The sequence below is a fragment of the Hylobates moloch genome, unplaced genomic scaffold (assembly GCF_009828535.3).
Source record: "Hylobates moloch isolate HMO894 unplaced genomic scaffold, HMol_V3 SCAFFOLD_11, whole genome shotgun sequence".
NCBI classification, from domain to species: domain Eukaryota; kingdom Metazoa; phylum Chordata; class Mammalia; order Primates; family Hylobatidae; genus Hylobates; species Hylobates moloch.
In genome coordinates this window covers 76669155-76691756 of record NW_026652286.1, presented here as the reverse complement: position 1 = coordinate 76691756, position 22602 = coordinate 76669155, and the positions used below count along the sequence as shown (strand labels likewise).

The window sequence follows — 22602 nt, the reverse complement described above, 5'->3', positions numbered from 1 at the left end:
CCAATTTTCTAGCATAAACCACAGTAGACCTCAAAGATGCCTATTTGGCTTCACAAATTGGTTTCTTTTATCAATATATGCACATACAATCCCATCTTTCTCAAGATGTGTTAAATGCTAATATATATTATTCTTTATTAAAGCCTACTTCTAACTCATCTGAAAAAAAGATTCTAGATTACCGTAGGAGGTCCCACAAGAAAGCATGTTTGTCTTTTGTTTGTTTGTTTGTTTGGAGAGAGGATCTCACTCTGTCATTCAAGCTAGAGTACAGTGGTGTAGTCATAGCTTACTATAGCCTCAAACTCCTGAGCTTAAGCAGTCCTCCAGCCTCAGCTCCCCAAGTAGCTGGTACTGCAGGTGCATGCTACCACACCCAGCTAATCTTTTTATTTTTAGTAGACATGGGGTCTTGCTGTGTTGCCCAGGCTAGTCTCGAACTCCTAGCCTAAGCTATCCTCCTACCTTGGCCTCCCCAAAATGCTGGGATTGCAGGCATAAGCAGACCAGTACAGGTCTTGTGGAATAGGCATGAAGGAAGCAAAAATTGTAGAGAAACAGACATAGAATATTATTCAGTAGCTATATAAAGGGATGGCAAAAATGTTTCTGTCTCTATGTTTCTGGGCCCATGCCAGACATTCTTAATTTGTCATTTCCATTTTTTCCATTTAACATAGACACAGACTCAGAATCCTTCTTAAGATGAATACTGGAGGTTACTGTCACTATCCTAATTTATCTGCTGAATAAAACCTGGTTGCTGTCTCTAGCAAGATAACGAATTCTGACAAAGATCAAGACCACTTACTCAAATGTATTTTTTGGCAGCTCAGCACCATTTTCCTTCCTCTGTAGTCATCAAATCTTTATGAATCTTCTGCTTGGAGATACATTTCTATCCTGACCATCTATTTTGCCGCCATTGCAATTATTTATAATAATAACAATGAGATGTTATTCAGTGTATGGTTAGATCATGCTACCTATTGAAAAACAAAAAGACAAGTCAAGCCTGATGCTTTTACATATGGGAAGTAAGTATGCCATTGAAGTAGTCACTATTAAACTGTTCATCAGTTTTCAGTTCTTCTTTACTTCCAGGCATCCACTCTATTGGAAGTTAGGTCTGGCCAAGACAGGAGAGTTCCCTGGACCCCTTCACAGGACTTCCAACAGTCCTGTATGGCTCACTGACTGGTTGCTGCACTCAAAACCCTTGCAGGATAGGGAGCACGCAGGTGAGTGGGTGCCAGGCTGGGTTGAGTGCTTTTGGGCTCCAGCCACACAGTAGCATCTAGGGGTTTGTTATAATTAGTGCTGTTTTAGTAGTTGCCATCCACGGATGGCTAAGTATTAACCAGCTCAGTGGAGAGTCAGGATGACAGCCTTTTAAACCCTGCCCTCTTGGTACCTGGGTTCTTGTCTGGTGTGCAAGAGGAATCAGGTCACACAGACTTGAAGGATGGTGAATGTGGAGGTTTTATTGAGTGATGGAGCTGGCTCTCAGCAGGATGGGGAGCTGGAAAAGAGATGGATTGGGAAGATAATCTTCCCCTGGAGTTCTGCTGTCCCAGGCCAAGCTCCTCTCCACATTCAGACACTTCAACATTCAGACACTTGTTTATTTTCCTTCTCTGCCATACTGCTCTGCTCCTCTGCCAGTGGAGTTTGGGGATTTTATGGGTACAGGGGTGGGCCAGGGTCGTTTCAGAAAGAGCAACATTTGGGTGTGGAAACAGGGTTGTGAAGTTCGCATTTAGGGCCGCAGGCCCAGGCTTGAGGGTGAGGCCTTTGCAGGGGAACTGCGCTCCTCTACCCAGTATTTCCCTGCCTCTTGTCCATAACATGGCCATGTGGTTTTCTTAGGCCATTCTTCATCTCCTGGTTTCCCCTGCATAGCTCTAAATACTACAGTGCTAAAACTTCATTTTCCCAGATTTCAGAGTGAGAAAACATGAAGTGGAGCCCCACCAACCCAAAGTGGACATGTAGCATGAACAAAAAATAAACTTTAAAACCACTAAGATTTAGGCTAGTATAATGTGTCGTTTCCTAACTAATGCTACTCCATTGGAGTCATGTTAGGGAAGAGTCCATGGAGGAGACACAGTGGTCTACACGAAGATATTTGAAGAAATTTGTTAGCATGAGCTTTGACAAGAGAACAAAAAGCTTGTTTCATTCTAAAACACCATCCGTTGTATGACCTAGCATTGACTTAGTAATAGCTTTGGGGAAGAATAAAAGATCTGCATTAAAAGCACACAGTACTCTTTTTAATAAAATGATAATAGCATGCATTTATCCAGAAAAGTATAATCTCTTTTCTTATCTCAAAGTCCAAATCCAAGCCATTTTCACATTGAATCACAAAAGTCTTTTAAATCACTTCGGTAATTCAGTATTCATACATAGCTTCAAAGTAACATGACCTTTTTCAGAACCAGTGTGTGTTATTATGATTTGACCAACATTGCACTTTTAGGACTCCAGATAATTTTGAGAAATATCAAAGAATGCTAGGAATTCATCTGAATTTTCATTAATTGTATCATTTTCTGCTTACGTGGGTTAGGTATCACTAGATGTTAAGTAATTATCTTGAAAGCCTCCAACTTTTGATAGGTAGCTATTTAGCATCATCACAACGCGGGAATCATTTACATTAATCTTTCATAGGTTTACTAATTATTTGGCCTATTCTGAGACATTTCATAATTTCTGCTGCTTTTAATTGCATTTTCTGAGAGAGGCAGGGAATTTATTTCCTTGAGCATCAGTGACAAATCAAAATACAGTTTTTACTTTAATACATCTTCCCAGCTTTGGTCCCATAAAGCACTTGAATTTTTTTTTTACCAGAGAATATGGATGTGATATTATTTCTTCGTTTTTTTAGTATATTTACGTTTTCATTTCTTTTTCCATACTCATGCATCTTCACAAAAACTTTTAAAATTTTCATACTGCATCATAGTACAACCTTTATAAATGTTTTACAAGTGACAGCTATCCAAATACATTATAATTCATCCATATATTATGCTACCAAAGATAATATTTGAAGTTGAAATCAGATGAACAGTTATCTCCTACTCATGACTAAATTTATGCTCACAAAATCTATGAAAACTCTGTCTCAACTTGCTTCTCTTCCTAACAGCTGGAGAGTTACATTTAACAGTAATCATAAGATAGTTCCCTATTTTAAAATGTTAACATGCGAAAAAATTACTTTGGAACGCAATGACTTTGGTATTGAAAAGTGATTTAATCCATAAATAGCACTGAAGCCATACAATTTAATAAAAATTTATTTTAAGTATAATTATAAATATACATAATGTGTTCATTATGTGGTATGTAACTAATGTACGTATTAAATGTAGTCATAAGTTTATATACATCACAGGTGATAAACCAAACTAACTCTCAGCTTTCTCCTAGGAATTTGTGAGCCCTTTAGTCAGAAGTGACTAAGAAAATGCTTTCATCTCTGTCTGTACAGACTAGCACTTTAAGCATTAGGATATTTTACGATCATTGCCTCTGATCCACACTGTTCAATTCCACATCAACTTTGTTGGGTTGATTACTTCTTAAAGTTACTCTGAGAAAATCCTCATTCTTGACAATATTTATAAAAATGTTGGTTTTTCTATAACAAATGTTCTCTAGAAAAAATGCTAAATCTTGTTACTCCTGGGTATGACTTTTCTATTTTCCCTCTTATCTTTCTGTGTCTCTGAGCTATGTTGGCAGTGGTTAAAGCAGATATTTTTGTCATTGTGGTTGTCTTATTATTTTCTGGGTGTGAAGTTAGTATTATGGAAAGGATCTCTCTATTCAGGAGCCTTAGATACTGTAATACTTTCTACCATGCCATTCAACATTTCCCTTCACCCTCACAGTTCTGAATTTTATTATTTCATTTTTTTCCACATTCTTTACATGTAAGTGGCAATATCGCAACACAAACAGACTACCATAGAAGAAAAGAGAATTATCAGAGAATTAATTAATAGGAATGTGATAAAATCTAGCATGGTTATTTTGGGTCAATCTTTATCCAGATTCAAATATTCTAAAAATTAGACCAAAAGTCATTTCAGAAAGTTAAATTATTTCCATTTTAATATTTTACCATCATTTCTGTAATTACCTATAAAATACAAGCTATTTTGAAGGAAAGAATATGATCGCTCACTAATGTACAATAACAAAACAAATTTTTGTACATTAAAAGTTCTAGTGAGGTGAAGAATAATAATTATCAATATAATACTTTGGGCATTATTACAGTCCTGGTGAGTGTTTCTGGCAAGTATTCAAGAGGACTTTATGGTACTTTTTCATTTATTCTTTTTTGGTGGACTCATATTCTTGAAGAAGAATAATTTTGAGCTCAGGGAATAATCAAGTGATTACAAAAAACATTGTCTCCAAATTGTTACTGTGAGGATGGCTGTTTATATAACATTAATATCTTGGTTTGTGCCAAAAAGAGCTGTAATGTTTAAAAAAAAAAAAAAAAGATATGTAACTGGCAAACAACCATCTCTTTCCTCAAATCTTTATAAACAGAAAGGTTTTGTATTACTACTGAGATCTTAGAAAAATCTCTGCTGGAGAATTCTAAATAAATGTCTGATGTTTAATCAGCTTTGCTCTTGAGTTTCTTAATGGCAGGCCATAGACTGAGCACAGGTGGATGTTGTTTTTGGAAAGCTAATATGAGCTACTGGAAGACTAATTCTCACTAGGAACATGTGTTAACCAAAAATTCCTTAATGAAGACCGTCCTATTAATAGTCCCAGGAGGACTTCAGCTCATTGATTGCAAGCTTCAGTGCGTTAGCAAACACTAGGGGGAAAAAGCTGAAAAAGCTTCCATGCTGATTTTTAAACTAACATTGTTAGAGTTTAATTTTCACCTTTATCAGTTCACATGGTGAGACTCCAACCCTGTACTTTTTAAGTTAGGAGATAATTTATGGAAAATTATCTAATTAAATTCAATTTAATCCAAGTTGCATATTTTAGGGTCTGTTGTACAAATTGACCTATTCATTTTTAAATTAGGACTTCCTGCCCTAATCTCTTTTCTATCCTCCATCTCTTTCATTTCTTTTTTGCTGCTTCAACAAAACACCGCACATTGTCTCATCAATTAAGGTACTGTTTTGCATCCTAGGACACTTTACTATGTTTTGATTCTTTGAGGAAGAGTGCAGAAATTACTTGAGGTGATTGAGTAGTAGTAGTAATAATAATAATAATAATAATAATAATAATAATAATAATAATGCATTTGCAAGACACAGGACTGACTTTGATTAATTTTGCTGAGCTTGCCACTCTAAATTAAATGGTTGCATAGGATGAGAACCTATGGAATCTAGTCAGTCACCGATTTTGTATATTGCTTAATAAATCCAAGAGCAGCCCCCATATATAACAGCAAACTCTTTTACTTTTGTTCCAGCATTTTTCTTTTTTTCTTTCAGAGTCACAACTTCTTACAGTATGGTAGGGCCTGGCTCTGGTGCTGCTGGTAGGTTGTGGAATGGAAATAGGACAGACTAAGTAGTCATTTCAGAATTAATATCTAACCCAGATGGTAAACAGGATCATTTAAATGCATCTCTTCCAAAAATAATCCCTTAATGTTCATGCTAAATGTGTTCTCATAAATGTAGGGCCCCTGGCTACATTAATATGAATTTCTTAGAAGTGAAATATTTGGGGCATTTTACAATTTTATTTCTGATAAAATTGCCTTTTATTTGTTATCTTTAAATGTCTTTCAGGTTTGTATTAATAATTTGCATTATTATTATAATATGCATGTATAATGTGCATTATTTGTAGTAACCATTCATCCATGTATGTTTTTTAAAAATATATTTTGAGTGTCTCGTATGCCCAGACTGGCAATATACTGGGGTTACATTGATTAACAAGACATAGTCCTTTTCCTCAGGAGTTTAATTTTCTCCAATATGATTTTTTTCTTACTTTCCTTTGAAACTTTAAAGAAATTATACAGCACCTTTGAGTATCTTCAGTTTTTATCTCTTATACCTAGATAGACTCAGAAAGAAGTCTTTACTTAGTTTTAAAGGGAGCAAAAGATAGAATACATTGTTTCTACATTAAAACATTTATTTTAATTCCTTCATAATGTTTTCAACACAAATTAATGTGCTGAGTGGATAATTATGTGCCTGGGACACTTTGCTAGGTGAAGAGAAATAGAGATTTTCCCAAAGAATATGTGTTTGAACAACTTGTGTTACCCATTTGTATTCTTATTTCAGATGATGGCATACAACTATATATAATATCTATTATATATGATACTAATATAATAGAATGTTACATATAGTTAGCAAAAGTGTTTGACCACTTACCCATTGAAGATTTGAGATTTGAGATTTTATTTTCCGAGCATTGTTTAATCTTCTCTATTACCCATAGTCCAACCACTGGCATTTCTGTCCCCTTAGAAGAAAACTATTGAGGTGTCATGTCATTTTAGACCTGAAAGGAATCTGCCACATTATTCAGCCCCCTAATGTATTAGGTTGGGAAACAGAAGCCAGAGGGATGACATGGTGTGAATAATGCTGCAGTTTGTAATAGGGGGAAGAGTTACTAGGATGTGAAAGAGATAGAGCTGACTTTAAGACTCAGCTCTTAAATATGTAAAGCTTCCATTCTTTGGGCTTGCAATGAATCACTTCTCTCTGTTGCTTTTGTTACCTGTTAAAGTAACAACAAAACAATTATTATAAAAAACAGAATGAAAGTATAATATTTGCTTCCTATTTTGTCAACTTATTTCTATGATGGACTTGCAAAATGGTTGTTTATAAACTATACTGCATCCCACACAAATTTAGGTTACTGTGGCTGTTTAGCAACAGAAGTGGGACTATATAGTTTACATACATTCTGGGCAAACATTATTGCTATGACATAGGATCATGAAACAGCACTTTTATTCATGATATTTTGTTTAAAAAATCTTTTTGTAAGTTTGGAATTTCCTGATTTTTGATTGCTTTTGGCTTGTAGCTGAAAAGGGTTTGTCACTATCAGTCATGCTATTGGTTCCTGGCTGTCTTACGGGGACAAGAGAAAAAGGGCATGTCTGTAGTGCTCCACTGAGTTTGTGTGAGATGGCACAGCCTGCAACCATATCATTGTTTGATCAAATATTTTAATTTTTACTTCAACAACTATTTTCCTTTTGCATCTTATGTTGTCATGTATAATATTATGATATGAGAAGAAAAACACATTACCATTATTCATAGTTTCATTTCTCCTTAAGCATTATTATATATGATGATGGATTATCACATACATGTATTGGGGACAGGGGTGACTTCTTCATGAATGGGGAAAGCTGGATAAGGGGTGAGACTGTCAAAGGCAGTCAAAGACACCTAGGTGTGTAGCCTCTTGCTCTAGTCATTGTATACTGGAAATGACATCCTAGAGGAGGTTCCAAGGTCAGAAATAGAAAAGTGAGCCCGAGACAGTGAAATGGGATACTTCCCTGATCCCCCGCGTAGGACTTGCAACAGGCATATGGCTCCTCTTGTTCAGCTGTCATGCACGCTCAAACCCCTTGCAGGAAGGGGAGCACTCAAGTGAGATCCCTGGGGTTCACCCCCACAGCAACGTCCAGGAGTGGGTATCTGCAACTTCCAAAGCCCAAATGGGCATGTGATACAGTGTGCTCTTTTAGCCTTCCTGCCCACAGACAGCTTAAGTGTTAACCAGCTCCATGCCCTCTTGGTACCCAGGTCCTTGTCCAGCATCCAGGAAGAATCAGGTTCCATATAGACTTGAAGGATGAATCTGGGGGTTTTATTAAATGTTGGAGGTGGCTCTCACCAGGATGGTTAGGGAGCTGGATGGGGGATGGAGTGGGAATATGCTCTTCCCTGGGGTTTGGCTGTCCAGCAGCAGGTCTCCTCTCTAGCCGTCCCCAGCTGAACTCCTCTTGATATTCAGATGCTCCTTCTCTTCTCTCTGCCACGCCATTCGGCCATTCTTCTGCACTTCTGTTCATCTCCTCCTCATCTGCTTCTGGAGCCTGGGGTCTGGAGTTTTTATGGGTACAGGATAGGGTGGTGTGGCAGGCCCAAAGGCAACTTTTGAGAACAAAAACAGGAATGCCTGTTCCCATTTAAGGCTGTGGATTTCCAGGCTTGAGGGTGGGGCCTTTGCTGGGGAACTGCCCTCTTCTACCCAGTATTTCTCTGTCTCCTGTCCATATCAACAGGTTGTCAGTCAAGGACACAAAATGAAAAACCAGACTTGAGTTACAGAGTCAAAGCAAAGAGGTGGCAGGAAAGTCAGGAATAAGAAGCAAAATAGAAATCATGATATGGTCAGTGGTTCTCAAACCTTAGGGTGCATCAGAATCACCTTGGAGGCTTATTAATATGTATAGTGCTTGTCTCCATGCCCTGCATTTCTGCTTCTGTAGGTTTGGAGTAGGACCTGAGAATTTGCATTCCTAACAGACTCCTGGGTGATGTCAATAATGATGCTCTGGGGACCACATGTAGCAAACCATTGGTCTAGATGGATTTCAGGGATAAGTAATCGTGACTACAGTGACTTTCATGAGCTCCTGAGATACTTGGTTGGGTGAGCTGAGTTTGCTGAACAATTGGGAATAAAATAGACAATTATATAACATTTTGGCTTTTTAAAAATTTTAATTGACTTTTTTTAAGTCAAATGTATAGCTCAGAGTTTATGAGGATGTGAACCTCTTCCTGTATTAAAATGCAAAATAAAACTATGTTCTTGTTATATAAACATACATAAAAATTATTTCCTCTCTGTGAAAAGTGACTTGTTTCCTATTTTTGTAGTTTAACAGCTAATACAGTGCTCTGGTTAAGCATGTGTGCTCCGAAAGTAGTAGACTGCCTAAGGTCACATCTTGATTCCACCACAAGCTTGGTGCCTGAGGTCACAAGTTTCTTAAATTTTCAGAACTTCCTTTGTAAAGTGGGGATAATACCAATGGCATAGGGTTGTTGTGAGGATTAAATGAAGTAATGGCTTTAAACCACTTATTGGAGTACCTGGCAATAGTAATTGCTCCAGAAATGTTAGGTGTTATTGGAACACCAAAGTAAATGCCTTTGTTTAGGAATGTGACTTTGTATATAATACTTTGGTACTTATCTCAGGTTTAACCTGAGAGGTTGTTCTTTGTATCTATAATTCATTATAACTCTTCTGCTAAAAATAGCCCTGAGTTGGCATGAAGTTAAATTATATGTAAACAGTGTGACTTAGAAGTGGATTACAGATAGCAAAGAATCTAAAATTGCCTCAAGCAAATTTCAGACTAAAAAGGAAGAACACTTTCTATAGTACAGGAGTTAGAAGCATGTACTCTGGAACCAGATTGCCTGGTTTGTATTCTAACTCCGCCTTTCACTAGCTCTGTGACCTTGAGCAAGATAACTAGACCTCTCTCTTCCCAGAATCTTCATCTGTCAAATGGTGGTAATGAGTTGGGCACAGTGGCTCACGCCTGTAATCCTATCACTTTGGGAGGCCAAGGTGGGCAGATCACTTGAGGTCAGGCATTCAAGACCAGCCTGGCCAACATGGTGAAACCCTGCCTCTATTAAAAGTACAAAAATTAGCTGGGCATGGTGGTACATGCCTATAATCCCAGCTACTTGGGAGGCTGAGGCAGGAGACTTGCTTGAACCCGGGAGGTGGAGGTTGCAGTGTGCCGAGATCACACCACTGCACTCCAGCCTGGGTGACATAATGAGACACCATCTCAAAAAAAAAAAAAAAAAAAAAAAAAACGGTGGTAATAATACTGTCTCAAAAAATAATAATAATAATAATAATACCTATCTCAAAGTCACAAAGTCATTATAAATATATATGGACATGCATACACACACAAGAGATCATCTATATAAAGTGATTAGGCTCTACAAATGAACTATGCAAATTGCTTAGAACAATGCCAGGCACAAAATAAGCATAATTAGCAGTGTTTGCTGTTGTTCAGATTTTGTTTGTTCAGGTGTATTTTTTGGCAGAATTTTTTAAGGAAAAATAAACCTGAAATATTGTTATTTTTCCCCTATAATTCAAAATACTGCAGCATAGATCTCTGACAAATTTGCAAAATTGAAAACGAATATAGTCATCCCTCAGTATTAATGAGGGATTGATTCCAGAACCCCTTCCCACTCCACATACCACAAGGATACCAAAACCCCTGATATAAAATGATGTACTGTTTGCATATAACCTATGCACATTCTCTTCTATAGTTTGAAATCACCTCTAGAAACAATATAAATGCTATGTAAACAGTTGTTATACTGTATTGTTTAGGGAATAATGCCAAGAAAAAAAGTCTGTATGTGTTCAGCACAGACACAAGCATCCTGTTTTTAATAAGTATTTTCGATTTGATGTTTATGAATCCATGAATGTGGAACCCATGGATATGGAGGGCTGACTATACTGTCTTAATCGAACTATATAAGAAGGAAAGCCCCTCTCCCCACCCCTTCTACAGGTTCATAAAAATGTAATTGGCATTCGTTTATAACTAGGGTTAATACCTTTAAGACAGTGTAGACTTTAATGATGTTTTAGAAAAAAAGAGTCTCCTTTTATACTTAGAAAATTTCTGAAAGTGTACTTTGAAGGGATATCATTGACTTTGTTATTACCAAGTTCTGTGGTCTTTTCTCCATCTGTTGTCCCCTGGTCTCATTTTGCGTGTGACTTTATTGACCACTCTGTCCTTGAAATTATCCCTTTTCTGGGCAGCCTGACTTACACACAGCTTCCTTCCCAGCCATTGCTCCAGGTGGTCACTCCTTCTGTCATCTGCCACTCCCATGGCATGTCTGCCAGCACCGAGCTTCACCTTCCCTTCTCAGGACACTTCTTCAGAGGGATCACTGATTCCCAAAGGCCTCCTCTCCCCTTTCTAAGCTGAGGCCTTGTGTCTAATCTGTTCTCCCAGCTAGCTCTGTAACCCCAAAGCCTGCTAAGTTTCCACTTGAATTACTCATCACCACTTCAAAACCAAACTTACATTCCTCTAAAAATGTTTCCCCTGGCAGCATCCTTGAGTATCAGTAATACCACACTGAGCCCAGGCTCTAGGCTTAGCATGCTGCTGCTACCTCTGACCAATACTTTTACATTCCTTTCTATTTTTCCCCCAAAGTGGCATTACTGCCACCTGCCCTTCTAGGATAGGACCTTGTTACCCTCACCTCTAGTTCCTAGGAGATCTTGATGCTGCAGGCATTTTCCTTCCAGTTTGTCTATTGTATCACCAACAGGCTAATCTTCCTCTTAACAAACTATTCACCCACACCAGGGCTGTTCTGTTTGTACCCATATCAAGGGGAGATGTTTCTATCTGGCTTTCAAATATTTCCATATTTCCTTTAAAGCTTCTAGCCCTTTTATGCCTCACTTAAGCCCATCTGGACTCTGTTCTGGGCAGGCCTCTTGCAAGGATCATATGAACACATTCTCCACATTAGCCCTTGCTGCCCACCTGGCCTTTGAGCAACCACAGCATTTACACTCAGCACTTAATATTCCCTTTTGCCTGTTTACATTTGTGCAGTATGCATCAACTTTGTTTTCCAAGTGTACGAAGACAAGAATCATTCTTTAAACATTTTTAAATTATATACAAATCTAACATAGCATCTGAAACTGTAAAGAAAGAATATATAATACCCATGAAAGAGGCCAAAGAGAAAACGTGCTGCTCAGTTCCCTTATACAAATGAGGAATCTGAATACCTGAGATAGATATTTTAAAATTTAATAGTAATATATTTAGACTCATGGTTACCTTCTATTCATGGCAAATGATGGCTGCTTGCCATTTACATTATTGGCATAAACTTTTATTTTAGATTAAATTTGATTTTGATTAAAATATTAATATAGAGAGAAACTAATAAGTTAAATAATTAATAGCGCTAGAGGTACAAAAATGTGGCAAAAATTTTGATGGTAATACTCAAGTGATAGAAATCTTGAAAATACTATAATACAACATGGTTAATCTGTGCTTAATACATAGTTGTTGACTGACTAATAGCTCAAATCAGTCAACCTAGAAAACAGTGTTCAGACCTGTGTTAGTCATTTTTCACACTGTTACAAAGAACTACCTGAGACTGGGTAATTTATTAAGAACAGAGGTTTAATTGACTCACAGTTCCATATGGCATAGGAGCCCTTGAGAAACTTACAATCATAGCAGAAGGTGAAGGGGAAGCAAGGCACCTTTTACATGGCAGCAGGAGGCAGGGGTTGCGGGGGACTGCCACACTTTTAAGCCATCAGATTTCATGAGAACTCACTCATTATCACGAGAACAGCATGGGGGAACCACCCTGTGATCCAGTCATCTCCCACCAGGTCCCTCCCGTGACATGTGAGGATTACAATTAGAGATGAGATTTGGGTGGGGACACAGAGCCAAACCATATCAAGACCCATTGCCTAAAAGCCGCTTATGACAAAATGAGCAGACACCAGTTTTCACAGCTGATCTTTGCATAAGGTCAAGGGAAGAGAAAAGACTCAACGAGCAGAAATGATTTTCATCTCCTAGGAAGTTGTCTGCTTGCTGTGCTTGTTGGAAGTGCTGCCATGACTGCAGGCCACTGCCTTCATCTGGAGGCAGGGAGTGGGGACATCCCTCAACTACCCGTTGCTTTTCCTATGACTCTCTCTCCCACACAAAGTCTAGCTGAACAAGCTGCAACACATTAACATTAAATGAGTCCAAAAAAAGTTTAAATTCCCATATGCAAAATCACTTGCAAAAGAGACTTTTGTACTTCACATGCCAATTCTTATCCTCTTTGTCTTATTTTTGGAAGCTCTAACAGCCACCCTCAGAAACCCTACCTTAGAGTGGTTTCCACCAGCAAGCATAGCTTCCCTGACCAGGCTCACTGAATTATAGTCCTCAAAGTAAACTCTCTGCAGGATAACATAAATAGACTGTGGCTGGAGGCCTGTTTATGGTGGGGCCTAAAAAGCCAAAATCCGAAATGCAACGAACTCTGAATATTGAGAAAGATGAAAAGGGGATCCACTGTATGATGCAATTCTGATGAAAACTACCCAGAGTAAGGCCAAATTTCACAGGTTAAAATTACAAGCACCACAATATGGTACTCACTTCAGACATCAGCTACAAGTTTGGGGGACCCCAGCTTACTTGCATTTCTGACCAATTGGGTATAAATTTGGGAGTCCCTATAAACCCCCAGATTTGATATTTGCTAGAACAACTCACAGAACTCAAAAAAGCACTATACTTACAATTAAAGTCCTCCTATAAAGGATATAAATTAGGGCCAGCGAAATAAAGAAGCACATAGGGTAAGGTCTGAGAGGGTCTCAAGCATGAAGCTTCTGTGTCCTCGGGACACATCAGCCTTCTGGTACATCAATGTTTATCCCCACCTGGGAAACTTACCCAAGTCTTGGTGTCTGCAGTTTTCACTGGAGTTTCATTATGCAGTCATGTTTGATGGAATCATTATCAACATGAGTGGACTCAATCTTCAATCCATTTTTCATCCCCAGAGGTTGGGAGAGAGATCAGGTTGAATGTCGTAATGGCTCCAGGCCCTAACCCTTAATCACATGGTTGGTCTATCTGGCATGGCCATCCCCCATGCTGAAGCTATCTGTGGACCCACAGTGAGTCACTTCATTAGCATAAATTCAGACATGGTCCCAGGGGCCATATCATGAATAACAAAAGTATTTCTATGACGTGAGAAATTCCAAGGGTTTGGAAGCTCTCTTCCAAGAACCCAGGACAAAAACCAGATAAATTATTTTTATCTGGCTAACAGCATAGAGAAAATACAGTCAGAATTGGACTTATTTTAAGTCATAGAAAGCCCAAGACACAAAATTATGATTTTTCGTGGTAGAAGGATGGATGAAATTATTTGCTGATTCTAATCCATACTACATGAACTGGAGTTCTGAGATTGTTGTTAGTCTTTGCTTGTCAAGAATGATATTAAGAGAGCGCCCAAAGTACAAAGTTAGACATCAAGGGTAGATTTGTGAAGAATTTAGGGAGGTGGGGGATACTAGAAGAAAGATGTTTGTTTAACCAGAAGGTTACCCATCAGAAAATGTCAATTGAATACAAAATAAAGGGTCATTAAACATCACCAGAGTCTTGTCTTTTGTTTTTCACTCATTCATTCACTCAGCAGTCTTTATTGAGTATCTCAGATGCTAGTCACTGGACATAGATTGCTACGCCATCAGTGTAAGAAAAAAAGTTTGTTTATTTGCATTTAGACTTAATGTTCTTAAGCAAAATAAAGAAGTGTTTTGAAATATGATGTGTTGTAAACTGTTCTCTTTTTTTTACTTTCCTGTAATTGGAGCAACATACTAATTTCTACAAGTTGTGACTACTAACAGAGAGCAATCACCTCACAGACTTGTACCGAAGAGATGAGACCATCCAGGTGAAAGGAAACGGCTACGTGCAGAGTCCTAGATTCCCAAACAGCTACCCCAGGAACCTGCTCCTGACATGGCGGCTTCACTCTCAGGAGAATACACGGATACAGCTAGTGTTTGACAATCAGTTTGGATTAGAGGAAGCAGAAAATGATATCTGTAGGTAAGTCGGGAAAAAAAATTTTAGGGTACTATTTCAAGGTGAAAAAAGAAAAAGATGAATTTAAAGCATTGCATCAAACATTCCTTTTGAGCCTTTTTAAATGGACCCAACATGTGTCACTTCGTTTTCAAAAAGCCTTTATGTCAACCCTAACAGACAAGATAGCATAGACTGCTGAGGCTGAGGGCCGAATAACCTGGCAGGACTCACAGAAACTCACTTGTGCAACTGTCAGGACTGTGTGACCTCCAAAGAAGGGTGAAATCCGGAGGTCCTCTCCTCTTCCAGGCACAGAGCAGCATTTATGCACAGGTATCCAGCATCCTAGGTTACGGGCAGCTGCATCATGTGACTCTGGTCAAAGCCTGCCATGGGCTTATGGAGCATAAACCCCTGCCTGGCTCTGGCTGACCCAGGCCTTCCTACCCATAATGAATTATGCCAGCACTGGGAGATGATGATTGGGGGACCTATCAGGGCCTGACCCCAAATTCATAGTGTTAAGGCCTCAGATACGGGTGGGAAGGAAGAGAAAGCCCACCCCAGATTCCTTGTGCTCCTCAGAACGGTCTGTTTCTTGCTGTTTCTGGGTCACAAGTAGAAGATGAAAGCTATGTCTGATAATCTTCTCCCTTCTTAGCATATTTATCAAAGAAAGCCTGGACTGTTGTTCTTTGAATGTCCGCTCACAGCGTTTTACTCACTTAATTAGCATGTATAAGACTTGAGGAAGATTTTTTTTTCTTTTTTGTACTTTCCTGTACACACTTGTTCTGCATTGCCAATGAACTACTGAACTGCTAAATCCTTTCAGCAGGTTTATTTTCCTTTGAATAATAAAAAGAGGTGCCTCAAATTTGGTTGTCCTCTGTTACATGTTTATTATGCTGACAGCTTTTATTATGTTGCTATTTTGCTGAGAATAACAGCACTGACTATTACTTTCTAGGACCATAGAGGGTAATGTATGCCAGAAAGCAGAGATGAATACATTAAGGAAGAGCCAATTAATATTTACAAAGAGAATAAACTAATGCTGATCTTGCGTCTTCTCAGCCTTGAAAAAAAAAAGAACTAATATTCTGTGCCTAAAAAATCGTGGGAAAAAAAAACGCTATTAAAAGATTATTAAAGGTGATGACATGGAGGGTACCATGATCTGTTTCTGCCCATAGAACACTTCCAATACCAAATCTGTGAGGTGAGGGTTTTTTCCGACAGCAGTTAATTCTCCAGCACCAGCTTGTATTGTCCTATTCTATTCAATTCAGACACTACTGGAATCAGTGTCAGATCCCACAGTTAAGGCTCAGTCCCACGAGACTGCCTCCATGTTCTATGTCAGTTGCAGCTTCCAAGCCTCTCCTACTTCTGATCAACCAGCTATAAATAGGGGGTCCAAAACCCTCTTCTTGGGTTGAATAATTTGCTAGAACAGCTCACAAAACTCAAGGAAACAGTTTCCTTGCTATTACCAGTTTATTATAGAGGATGCAACTCAGGAACAGCCAAATGAAAGAGATACATAGGCAAGATGTATGGAAAGAGTGCTTTCTCTGGGTTTGCAACCTTCCAAACACCTGGATGTATTCACCAGCCTAGAAGGGTATTGATGGAAGTCTCATTGTGAAGGCATGATTAATTAAATCATTGGTGATTGAACTCCATCTCCAGGCCCTCTCCCTCCCCAGAGGTCTAGGGGTGGATCCAAAAGTTACAACTCTCTAATCATGTCTTGTTCTTTCTGGTGACGAGCCTCCATTCTGAAGCTATCTAGGGGCCTTCCAACAGATACTTCCAAAAGGCAATGAATTTATTCATTAGGATAAATTCCGGTATGGTTGGAATGGGGCTTATTATGGATAACAAAAGATGCTCCTCTAAGCCTAGCACTCAGAAATTCCAAGAGTTATAGGAGCCTGTGCCAGGAACAAAGACCAAATATATATATTTCTTATTATCACAATATCACAGAAGGGAAACCAGGTCTCCACTACTGAGCTGGAGTTTTGATCCTAGCAGTGAGCCCTTTTGACATCCTGGCCTTGAAAATAAGGGAGGAAGAGTCAGGATGGTTTCCTTTCTGAACCATTAATCAAATCTAGTTGCTCCTCAAAATTTATGGAAGGAAGTAGAAGGATAGCAGGTAGAAAATAGGAGAGAAAGACGGGAAAGAAACGTACCAGAGATTTGTCTCAGAACCCTCCCTAAGATAAAACAGCCCTCTCTTGACTTCAGGTTCGGAGTTAAAGTTACACTGATGTGTTCTTTAAACAAAAGTGACCTATGGTGTTGTTAAAAGTTTCAATTATAGTCATGCTTTGTGCAAATATGATTTACACATATTGTACACAAAATGAAATGGAATTGATTTCCTAACATCTGTTCCAAAGCCTCCTTGATGTTTACATTGTAATATTTTATTGCTTGCATAATGATACTTTGTTAGTGCTTTTTACCTTCCAAGCACCATATAAACATTAAGTAATTAATTTACACAGCACTCAAGAGACATGGAGCTGGTAAAATTATATAAGCCTTCTTATTTTATCCATAAGGAAACTGGGGCAACGGACATAAGGGCCTTATAAATCACTGTTTGAGAAATTTAGTCGCAATATCATTATTTTTTACTTTCTTTTTAGATTACCTTGCCCAATCCAGTAGAGCTCTGAGGTGCATGAGTAAGACCAGGAAGGCCTTATTGGTTTCTCTATGTATTCAGAAATAATGTTTCTTATGATGATTCCTTCTGATGATTATGAAGGAAAACTATAATATGGATGTGAGACTTCTGCCACTGTTCACCCTGAATGCCCATCATTTGCCTGTGACCTCAGCATCTGAAGTCACTGTGGAAAAGTAGATTGTAGGAGTGAGATACTGATGACCAAAACTGAAAGAAATAGTTCAGTTTATCAAGTAGAATGTTCCAACATCTTAGGGGGCTAAAAATAGAATAAGTGCTCCCTAGAAGATGTAAACTATGTTACTGAGGATCTCCTACTATGTGGTAGAATGATGGAACACTGCAGAGGTGCTTTGAAGACCAAATACCCACAAGGATAACTAAAGAGGCTTTTGCTGTCTTCTTCAATCCCAGGATTCTAGTTTCTCCGACCAATGCCAGAGGTGAACTTATGGTCTTAAGCTCATTCACACTCTGGTTTAACCAGCCCAGACTTTTCCAATATTGGTTAGCACACATCTCTCCTTAGAGTTACACGCTTTCCTTTATGACAAGTTTCATATTTTAGGACGTGATCATTCCAAAAGATCGTTTCCAAAAAGAGAATATAGCAAGTCATGTGTGTATTCATTTATTTTCTGTAATGGCATTACTGATTTTATAAGCTATATAGATATGGATCATTTACTTTCTCAAGAAAGCACCGAATGTGATAAATTAATTCAGAGTGGGTATTTGTTTTAAAAACTTTATATAGTTAATATGTGGGCCTATAACTAGAGTTACATCTCCTAAAGTATGCCAACAATTACAAATATTAGTTTTTCCAAGAAAACTTTCTAAAACCAGATGCTCAGAAAGTGACCCATTTTGATTATTGAAGATTTAGGAATAGTCATGACTAAATGTATGTAAAGGTTTTCTCAGAATAGATTACTGAAGCTTGAATTTGCAAACCTAATCCAAAAACCGGTTTTCCTTTTAACATTTCTGTACATTATAATTTTCATTTCAGATTGTGGTCATGACAAATCACATATGCTAGTTTTAATTTCTTAGTGAAAGTATGAATTTCAAAATTTACTCTAATCAAAACATGTTCATTATGTCCAATTGATTCCAGGTATGATTTTGTGGAAGTTGAAGATATATCCGAAACCAGTACCATTATTAGAGGACGATGGTGTGGACACAAGGAAGTTCCTCCAAGGATAAAATCAAGAACAAACCAAATTAAAATCACATTCAAGTCCGATGACTACTTTGTGGCTAAACCCGGATTCAAGATTTATTATTCTTTGCTGGTGAGTACTTAACCACTTTATGATTAAAAGCAGACACTGGTTTCATGAAGTGTAGAGATCAATTTTCTATGATCAAATTCAGTGAAGGTGAGTGAACTTTATTAGTTTCTTATAACATGGTTTGTTCCCACCTTATGGTCAAAATGTTAAAATCCTTCTTAGTAAGAAATACCATTTTGGATCTGTTAAGTCCACCTTTGTGCCATGCATTTTGAAAGAGAGCATAGTAAATAGAAAAAGGGAAATCTTTAAGGTAAAGCAGATACTAAATTGCCTTTTGATTCAACTGAGGCAAGGTAAACATACAGCCAAATAGAAGGTATGTGAGAGTTAAACAGGTTTTCAGAATTAAAGCTAAAGAAAATAATTTCCTCTTTTGGTTTGAAAATTTATGTATAAATTCTATCACAGAAAAAAGTCGTGATGATTATAATTTCAATTATGACCCAGATTTGGGAAGGGTCTATGTTATAATCATAGAGCCTCAGGGCTCATAAGCATCTGCAAAATCAAAAAGTCCAACAGAGGACCCAAGAGTATGAATCCTGTTTGCTGCACTCATGCTTATTTGTAGTCTTTTCTCTACTTAAACACCTCAGCAGCCATTCTCAACTGTAAATGGTTCTGACTGATAGAAAATGTTCAACCTTATAATGAGCCAAAATCTACATTGTAGTTAATTTTAGTCGTTGGGTCACACACAGTCATGGGTCACACACAATCTTATTTACTCATTCATACATTAATAAAACAATAGTAAGTTCCTGTTCTTTGTCAGGCACTCTGGTAGATGTAGTAGATACAAAGGTAGGCAGGACAGACAGGGTCCTTGAACCATCTGGAGCTTAAAGTCGGGTAGAGATGCCAAAAACTAAAAAGCAGCAACAGGCCAGGTGTGGTGGCTCATGCCTGTAAGCCCTACACTTTGGGAAGCTGAGGTGGGAGGATCTCTTGAAGCCAGGAGTTCGAGACCAGCCTGGGCAACAAAGCAAGACCCTATCTCTACAAAAAAAATTTAAAAATTTGCTTGGTTTAGTGGTGTGTGCTTACAGTCCCAGCTACTGGGGAGGCTGAGGCAGGAGAATTGTTGAGCCCAGGAGTTTGAAGCTACAGTGAACCATGACTACACCACTGCAATCTAGCCTGGGTAACAAAGCAAGACCCTGTCTCAAAACAAAAACAAAAACAAAAACAGCAACAACTGAGAACGATGCATAACAAGACACAATAACTGAGTGCTGTACGTTAGGTCCACAGAGACATTTGGATAATTTTGTCTATACATTAACATAAATATCCCAGAATCCTTCAGTTGTTTGTAGCATATTGCCTTTTGGGATCAATTTTCACTTTCTTTAGATTTGTCTCTGTCCCTTTTCCAAGTGTGAATGCCAAAATAGAACACAGTACTATAAATGGCATCAACTTATTTTTTTATTTTTTATCTTAAGAATTAAAGTTTTAGAAAAGAAAAAAAAACTTGCTTTTTAAAAAATCTAATCCATTTTCTTTGCATTATGGTGAATTATTAAACACTAAGTGAATTTTACATCAGAACAGTGAAAATGAAAAAATAACATGCGGTAACACTGGTTCCAGTTTTAATTTGAAAATAATCCATCAAGCATGATTTACGTTATTGCAAACTCATGCAGTTCTGCTAAGCATTAAAATTGAAGTGTGAACCTTTGGTTTCTACATTTATTTGCCTTTTAATGAGTTCAGTGATGCGTCTGTTCTCAATTGTTCATGGACGGAACAGGCTTGGCATGTTAGAATGGTGATGGATAGGCTTAGAGAAGAATTATTTTTTGCCTTAAAATACCAGGCACTATCAGCGCTAATGTTTTGTTATGAGTAAGTTGAATGTTCCATATGTCAGTTAGAAACATCATAACTACAACAGAATGTCTTTAAGGCAAAACAACCACTTTTGTAGAAAAGTAGGAATACGCGTTTAAGGGAGAATGGATACTTTTGTTTGATGTGTTTTGGGTTATGGTGCAGTCTCATAACTCATTTCTTGGTCAATTTTAAGTGGAATATTGGGCTGCCTCTATAGTTTGGATGTAAACTGTTTGACATCACTCTCCTAGCTTATTTACCTCCACCAGTATATTCAATTTTGTGTTTTTTTCTTTTTTGAAATGATGATATTACAACATTCCTGTGTATTTTTCTACTGGTCTGTTGGTCTGTGTCCATTGAGAATAGCTACAGACTCTTCTGCCTCCTAATAGGCTTCTGGCCTTAAATATGGTCCACTAAAGCCAAAGTGTTTTGACAGACAAATTTTAAGAGATAGAATGAGCCTAACCTCCAGGTATGTAGAGACTCTAGATCATGTGGCTTTTTGACAAAACTCTTCTGTTTGATTCTTGGCTCAGCAGGGATAGATCACATATGGTCTGACCACTGTACTGGGAAGATCACTTTATTCATGTTTAAATTTTACTTGGAGAGGCTTTAAAGCAGGGTTTATAAACTTAAGAGACCAGGCTTGAAACTGGAAGTAGGCCAGGTGTAAATTAACAGGGAGACGGTGGGATTAAAAATGGCAATCCCTCTTCAAGTGTGTTTAAATAATAAATTTTAGAATGCTAAACACATTTAGGAGCTAGAGTCAGCTGTTTTGCAACCCCTAATTTAAGGAATACTAGGTACAAGAAAAATATGAGCCTCAGGATTAGTTCGTGGCTGGGTGTGGTGGCTGAGGCCTATAATCCCAGCATTTTGGGGGGCCAAGGCAGGAGGATCCCTTGAGCCCAGAAGTTTAAGTCCAGCCGGGGCAACATAGTGGGACCCTGTCTCTACAAAACGTGAAAAAAAAAAAAAAACAGGCATGATGACACATGCCTGTAATCTCACCTACTCCAGAGGCTGAAGTTGGAGGATTGTGTGAACCCAGAAGGTCAAGGCTGCAGTGAGTGGTGATGCCACCACTGCACTCCTGCCTGTGTGAGAGTGAGACCCTGTCTAAAAAAAAAAAAGAAAAAACAGCACATGAGGAGTCAAGGTGCTCTTGGAAAATGAAGAGTAGCTGTTAGGATAGGTCATAGGTCAAGATCACCTCCCTTCTCATCTCTACCTCTCTGCCTGCATACCTCCCATGGAACATCTCTGCTCTTCCTGCCTCAGTGACTCTCCAGGTGTACCTGGACATTTCCTGAAGCTGCAAGTAGTAGGTATCCAGGACTGCAAGAGCCTATTACACTGGAATCACATCTACATGGTTCATGCTCATAATGTTTTTGGAAAAGTGCAATGTACATTTTTATTTTATTTTTTTTTTTATGATATAAACATAAGTTCTTTACCTTTTTTTAATTATACTTTAGGTTTTAGGGTACATGTGCACAATGTGCAGGTTTATTACATATGTATACATGTGCCATGTTGGTGTGCTGCACCCATTAATTCGTCATTTAGCATTAGGTATATCTCCTAATGCTGTCCCTCCCCCCTCCCCCCACCCCACAACAGTCCCCAGAGTGTGATGTTCCCATTCCTGTGTCCATGAGTTCTCATTGTTCAATTCCCACCTATGAGTGAGAAAATGCGGTGTTTGGTTTTTTGTCCTTGCAATAGTTTACTGAGAATGATGTTTTCCAGTTTCATCCATGTCCCTACAAAGGACATGAACTCATCATTTTTTATGGCTGCATAGTATTCCATGGTGTATATGTGCCACATTTTCTTAATCCAGTCTATCATTGTTGGACATTTGGGTTGGTTCCAACTCTTTGCTATTGAGAATAGTGCCGCAATAAACATACATGTGCGTGTGTCTTTATAGCAGCATGATTTATAGTCCTTTGGATATATACCCAGTAATGGGATGGCTGGGTCAAATGGTATTTCTAGTTCTAGATCCCTGAGGA

The 22602-nt window shown here is 38.2% G+C and overlaps 1 protein-coding gene across 3 annotated transcripts in view; it reads left to right on the top strand.

The window, feature by feature from the left end:
* Positions 1-22602, top strand: part of PDGFD (platelet derived growth factor D) — a 265121-nt gene that overhangs the window by 146941 nt on the left and 95578 nt on the right. For 2 of the 3 annotated variants that reach the window (XR_004250301.2, XM_032167260.2), the window contains exons 2-3: positions 14524-14728; positions 18541-18721. Coding sequence is in view for 2 of the 3 variants with exons in the window: in XM_032167260.2 (XP_032023151.1) it covers positions 14524-14728; positions 18541-18721 (386 nt within the window). In the remaining variant the exon portion in view is untranslated. The remainder of the gene's footprint in view (positions 1-14523; positions 14729-18540; positions 18722-22602) is intronic. The other variant, XM_058446552.1, reaches the window with a different exon arrangement.